Genomic DNA, 6364 nt, shown 5'->3' with positions numbered 1-6364 from the left:
CCAGTCCCCACTAAGGGAAAGGAATACCTGGGGGCACACCTTCCAGAACATTAGGAAAGGATGAGCCCAATTACAGGTACCTCATGACCACCTTTACCTCCAACCCAAGGCCTGAAAGCCAGCCTGTCCTGCTTTTCTCCGCAGGCCTTCCTAGGCTAGTCCCTTCCCAGAAGCGCTCCCATTCCCATCTTTCACAGTCAGAACTTGTCTCATCCCCTGGCTCTGGGCCTGGAGCAACCAGGGCCCAAAGGACTGATGACCCCTCCTCCCTGAGGCACCGCCCAGGAAACAGCACCATAGCAACCGGGCAGCAAACAATGCTGCCAGTAAGGTCTTCCCTATAAAGCTGCCCCTCCTGGCAATGAGGCCCAGAAGAAGAATGGCTTGTAACCCAGGAAGATCACTCAGAGGGCAAAGTAAACCATCCGATGCCAGGAAACCTTTCCTGCAGGTAGGGGCCAGGGCCTCATCTCTGACACCTACCTTTTTGTACCCCACTGGGCTAGTGGCTGTCCCCCTGGGTCATGCTTTCTCCAAGGCAGCAGATCTCCAGTCTGCGAACTCCCGCTGTCTTCCTCCCTTAGTTCTATGGTACTGTGAACGCGGAGTTCAGAAGAGAGGAGAGGAGAAGCCTGGTTATTAGATCTCCTGGACCGTTGGTCACATAGTAATGATTTAGGGGACTGGGCCCAAGAAACGGGAGTTTTGGGAACCAGAAAAGTCCTAAGAGTGGACTGGCGGGAGAGGCATTTTTGGAGAGCATAGTATCATGATTAGTGCAGACAAATGGCCACAGGCTTTCTGGGTGAGTTATTTACTGTGTGAGATATTTACTGTGTCTTGCTTTTTGCATCTTTGAGATGAGGACCGTAACAACACCTGCTCACAGGGCTGTGAACATTAAGTGAGATGTGGATAAGTACTTCGCACAGTGCCTACATATTTGCTACTGTTTATTTCATGGGGGTGTGGCACAGAAAAGGGAAGGGACGAAGAGCCTAGATGCTTTCTGTATTTGACTATATTTTAATGAGAAGGGCAATGCACCAATGACAGGGAAACGAGCAATGGGAGGAGTCCTGGTAGAAAAGCACCCAGGCTTCCTTCTCTGAGGAAAGACTTGCCTCCTACACTTGGCTTGGTTAGGACATTTTCCCTCAGGCTTTCCTCAGGCCTGGTGTGCCCATTAGGAGCCTGAGTTCCTCAGCAGGATTGTGGGAGCCCCAGAACAAAGAGGGTGGGTGGAGGTAATAAGTGAAGAGTGGGAAAATCCAAGTTGAAAGAGGGTGGGAAATCAACCCCAAACCTGGTAGGTGGAAAGAGAACAAAAGATCAACAGTCTAAAGCAGTGGTTCTCAACCTTCCTAATGCCGCGACCCTTTAATACAGTTCCTCATGTTGTGGTGACCCCCAACCATAAAATTATTTTTGTTGCTACTTCATAACTGTAATTTTGCTACTGTTATGAATCGTAATGTAAATATCTGATATGCAAGATGTATTTTCATTGTTACAAATTGAACATAATTAAAGCATAGTGATTAATCACAAAAACAATATATAATTATATATGTGTTTTCGGATGGTTTTAGGTGACCCCTGTGAAAGGGTCATTTGACACCTAAAGGGGTCGCGACCCACAGGTTGAGAACCGCTGGTCTATGGGAATAATACAGAGCCAGCCTACCTGCTGCTGGGCACGGCCGGAGGGAGACACACTCCATGCCAGGCCGCCAGTGCCCCAGGAGAGCCCTGGTGTGGAGGAGGCCGGCAGCTCCTTTCCTCTGGGCTGCTCCCGGGAAGCAGAGGCAGAGTGCCCCATGCTTCCTTTGTCCCTCTCTAGATGTTCCTGGCCGAGTCCCTCCCAGACTACCGCACATGGGCTCAGCGTGAGTTTCTCCTCACTGATAAGCCCGGGGAATTGCCTGGCTTCACCCGGCAAACCTACCACCAGCTGGCCCTGAAGCTGCCACCCTGCACAGACATCAAGTCCAAGGTGCGCCACCGAATAATCCACCCTTGGAAGGATAAAACCAAGCACACCTGGGGCTTTCACACGTGGCTTGACGTGGGGCGCTTGCCTGCCACCTTTCCCAGCAGGCCTGACAGACCCTATGATAGCAATGTCTGGCGCTGGCTGACGGACTCCAGGGCCCACCGCTATCCCCCAGCAGAGCCCGCCATCCCCCCACCCTCCTGGATGGGTCAAAACAGCTATCTGACCTTCATCAGCTGCACTCCTATCTTCTTGAATGAGGACCTGAAGAAACAGGTGATTTTCAGGACAGTGAAAGAACTAAAAGAAGTGGAGAAACTCAAGCTGAGGAGTGAAGGAAGGGCACCTCCACTCGACACCAATGGCAACATCCTGCCGCCAAAGAACTTCAGGAAGTAAGAGGCGCTCCTTCCTCAGGGAGCTCACCCACCTCCCCATGTTCAGGTGACCCCCCCACCCCCCGATTCCTGTTTCTAATATCTAATTGGAACTCTAACTTTCCCACCTCTGAAAACTAAACACTCTTCTGAATGTATCTGGAGGAAAGGGATGGAGGCAAGGGAAAGACAGCCAGGGGAGGGGCTCAATCATTTATTTACTTTTTAAATATATTTTTATTGATTTTTTTATAGAGAGGAAGGGAGAGGGATAGAGAGTTAGAAACATCGATGAGAAACATCGATCAGCTGTCTCCTGCACGCCCCTACTGGGGTTCGAGCCTGCAACCCCGGGCATGTGCCCTTGACCGGACCCTTGAGCCCACAGGATGACGCTCTATCTATTGAGCCAAACTGGCCAGGGCCTTTCTGCCTTTCTGAAGGCTTCTTACCCTTTCAGCTTTCATTCGTTTTCTCATGAAGCCTTCCTGGGGGATATATATAAAAGAAAGGCAGAAAGGAGGGGATGGAGGACTGACTGGTGTGAGCAGAGACAGGAATGCAAAAGGACTTATTCCAGAACCCTGCAGCTCCCCCTCCCCCACCCCATCGTGGGAACTCACAGATATTGCCATACTGGGTCCAGTCCAGGCACTGGGCATGAGTGGCGGGAAAGGAGGAGAAGAATAAGGATAGAATGTCTTAAATTCCGATCCCACAGGCATTAACAGAAGCATTGAGGGGTTGAAGGGGGAGGCTGTGGAAATCTGCAATCTTAAAAAAAAAAAAAAAACAGCCAACAATTGGTGATTTTGAGAGAAGATTATTCAAGGCCTTGGCTTCTCTCTAGTGTCCCTGCAATGAAGATTTATTATTATTATTTTTTATTTTTTATTTTTTTATTGCTTAAAGTATTACAAAGGGTATTACATATGTGTCCTTTTTTTCCCCCCGCCCTTGACAATCCCCTGGCCTCCCCTACCCCCCCCCCCGTGTCTTATGTCCATTGGTTATGCTTACATGCATGCATACAAGTCCTTTGGTTGATCTCTTACCCCCCTTCCTCCTGCCCCCCAACCCTCCCTGGCCTTCCTGCTGCAGTTTGACAATCTGTTTGAGGCAGCTCTGCCTCTGTATCTATTATTGTTCATAAGTTTATAATGGTCTTTATTATCCATGAATGAGTGAGATCATGTGGTATTTTTCCTTCATTGACTGGCTTATTTCACTTAGCATAATGTTCTCCAGTTCCATCCATGCCGTTGCAAATGGTAAGAGTTCCTTCTTTTTTACAGCAGCATAGTATTCCATCGTGTAGATGTACCACAGTTTTCTAATCCACTCATCTACTGATGGGCACTTAGGCTGTTTCCAGATCTTAGCTATGGTGAATTGTGCTGCTATGAACATATGGGTGCATATATCCTTTCTGATTGGTGTTTCTGGTTTTTTGGGACATTATTTTTTAATATATTTTTATTGATTTCAGAGAGGAAGGGAGAGGGAGAGAGAGATAGAAACATCAATGATGAGAGAGAATCATTGATTGGCTGCCTCCTGTATGCCCCCAACTGGGGATCGAGCCTGCAACCCGGGCATGTGCCCTTGACCGAAATTGAACCCAGGACTTTTCAGTCCCCAGGCTGACTCTCTATCCACTGAGCCAAACCAGCCAGGGCTATTATTATTATTTTTAATTGATTTCAGAGAGGAGGGGAAAGGGAGAGAGATAGAAACATCAATGATGAGACAGAATCATTGATTGGCTGCCTCCCGCATGCCCTACACTGGGGATCAAGCTGCAGGCCTAACTGGGAGTGGAGGGGGTGGTGGAGGAATTGAACTTTGACCTCCTGGTTCATAGGTTGACACTCAACCACTGAGCGACACCGGCTGGCTGCCATGAAGATTATTGATGGTTAAAATGTGCCAATACTAGGTATACAAAGGTGAAGGAGACTTAGCTCACTCCTCAAAAAACTCAGTCAAATTATAGTGCCAGATGTTCTGTGGTTCCTTTTAAACAGCTCTGTAAGGGGTTAAAATAAATTGTTAGAATTACTCTAGATCCACGAGAAAGCACATTCTGAGCATGAAAGACCCAGAGATTTTGGACAAGGTCTGAGCCTGAAGATACTCATGATTTGCTGGGAAATAGAACATTTATATATAAACTCAGCCATTCTCAACTCTGGTAGAGCATCAGAATTACCTGGGCCTCTGTAGAAAACTGTTGAGGTTTGAGCACCACCCAGAAGAGTCTAACTCACTTGGCCTGGGGGCAGCCTGGCATGGCATTAAGCTCCTGAGGATGACTCCGTTGTGCAGCAAGGCCTGAGCTCTTCTGCTGTACACGGAAGAGAGAAAACCGGGCTATCTGTGAACCAGGTGCAAAGCATGTGGAGCCACAGGAAATTTGCCACCATTTAACTATGGATTTTAAAAAGTCAAATTCTTTCCCTAGCCAGGTTGGTTCAGTGAATAGAGTGTCAGCCTGTGGACTGAAGGGTCCCAGGTTTGATTCCAGTTAAGGACACATGCCTGTGTTGCAGGCTTGATCCCCAGTGTGGGGTATGCAGGAGGCAGCCAATCAATGATTCTCTCTCATCATTGATGTTCCCCACCCCCACCCCCCTCTCTTCCACTCCCTCCTTCCCTTCCTCTCTGAAATCAATAAAAACATATATTTTTCAAAAAGGCCGCCCTAGCTGGTTTGGCTCAGTGGATAGAGCATCAGCCTCAGGACTGAAAGGTCCCAGGTTCGACGCCGGACAAGGGCACATGCCCAGGTTGTGGGCTCGATCCCCAGTGGGGGTCATACAGGAGGCAGCCAATCAATGATTCTCTCATCATTGATTTTTCTATCTCTCTCTCCCTTTACATTTCTCGCTGAAATTAATAAAAATATTTTTTAAAAAAGTCAAATTCTCACTGTTGAATCTAATACTACAGGCCTGTAGAAGAGGAAACCATCAAACCAGGTGTTGGAAGGCGGCAGGTGAAGGCAGGGAGGGCTCTTGAATAGCATCATATTAACCAGTAATGAGAAGAAGCATGTGTGCTGTATTGGGGAATAGTCAGAATCTGGATAATGAAATATCCTACAATATGTTGAAAGATTGACCAGCTAAATATAATCATTCCAGCTAATGCCAAACACACACACACACACACACACACACACACACACACACACACACACACACACACGCCATTTGGAATAGATCAATTTCCAATTAGGAAAAGAGACAGAAGAATTCCCTATAGCCTGATTGCTCATAGCTTATGGAGGGCTGCATCGTACTTTGCCTTCTCACCCCTTCCATCATGCCTGATTTCTTCTCTGACTTCCTGTTCTCTCCACACCCTCTCCCCTCAACAGGTACCAACACATCTCAGCTGGTGGAAGGTTTGAACCCCTCGGCTTCCAGCTTCTGCCCAACCCACTTCCCAGTGCTTCTGCCAGGAGAAGGCCCTGCCCAAACCCTCTGCCTCACTACCAGGAGACGGCACTAAAGCTGGCCTTGTTGCCAAGTGCGCCCCTGAGAAAGGACCTCGTGAAGAACTACCAAACCCTGATAAAGGACCGCATTGCCTTGCCTCTCCACCATCTCTCCAAGGCACAACCCAGGAAGAGAAAAAGAAGACCTGAACACACCTGGAAAAGCCTCCAGATGGGTGAGGACCACGGTGGGGACACAGACCCCCAGGCTCCAGTGTTCTCAACAAATGTACCTTAAGCAGGAAGCCTTTGGGTGGCTCAAGGACTCTGGCTTCGTAGAATGGAGCCTCTCCAGCTCCTCCCTATCTTTGTAGCCCAGGCTCCTCAAGACTCTACTGAAACGCTAAATTGTTACGTCTTCCTTGGAGGACTCTCTCATAGCAAGTGGGAGGATTGGTGTGTGCGTGGGGGGGGGGGGGGGGGGGGGGAGGAGGTGGAGGAAGACAAAGAGAGCAGGGAGAGCAGAGGGGGGTTCCCATTCCCAGGGAC

General features: G+C 48.7%; 1 protein-coding gene across 1 annotated transcript; it reads left to right on the top strand.

The window, feature by feature from the left end:
* Positions 1-379: 379 nt before the first annotated feature.
* TEX52 (testis expressed 52) lies at positions 380-6127 on the top strand. The gene is made up of 3 exons (XM_036297333.1): positions 380-451; positions 1844-2391; positions 5756-6127. The coding sequence occupies exons 1-3, from the start codon at positions 380-382 to the stop codon at positions 6111-6113; spliced, it is 978 nt and encodes a 325-aa protein (XP_036153226.1). The 3' UTR covers positions 6114-6127.
* The last annotated feature ends 237 nt before the right edge of the window (positions 6128-6364 follow it).

This window comes from Myotis myotis, unplaced genomic scaffold, assembly GCF_014108235.1.
Source record: "Myotis myotis isolate mMyoMyo1 unplaced genomic scaffold, mMyoMyo1.p scaffold_m19_p_3, whole genome shotgun sequence".
NCBI lineage: Eukaryota > Metazoa > Chordata > Mammalia > Chiroptera > Vespertilionidae > Myotis > Myotis myotis.
Note: the sequence above shows the minus strand (reverse complement) of the source record. Positions and strands in the feature narration are given on the sequence as shown.

Bases quoted from the DNA above. Each gene is read 5' to 3' on its own strand.
- TEX52 (XM_036297333.1), top strand. From the start codon at position 380: ATGGCTTGTAACCCAGGAAGATCACTCAGAGGGCAAAGTAAACCATCC. The intron at 452-1,843 runs GTAGGGGCCAGG...GTCCCTCTCTAG, and splicing joins CCAGGAAACCTTTCCTGCAG to ATGTTCCTGGCCGAGTCCCT. The intron at 2,392-5,755 runs GTAAGAGGCGCT...TCCCCTCAACAG, and splicing joins CCGCCAAAGAACTTCAGGAA to GTACCAACACATCTCAGCTG.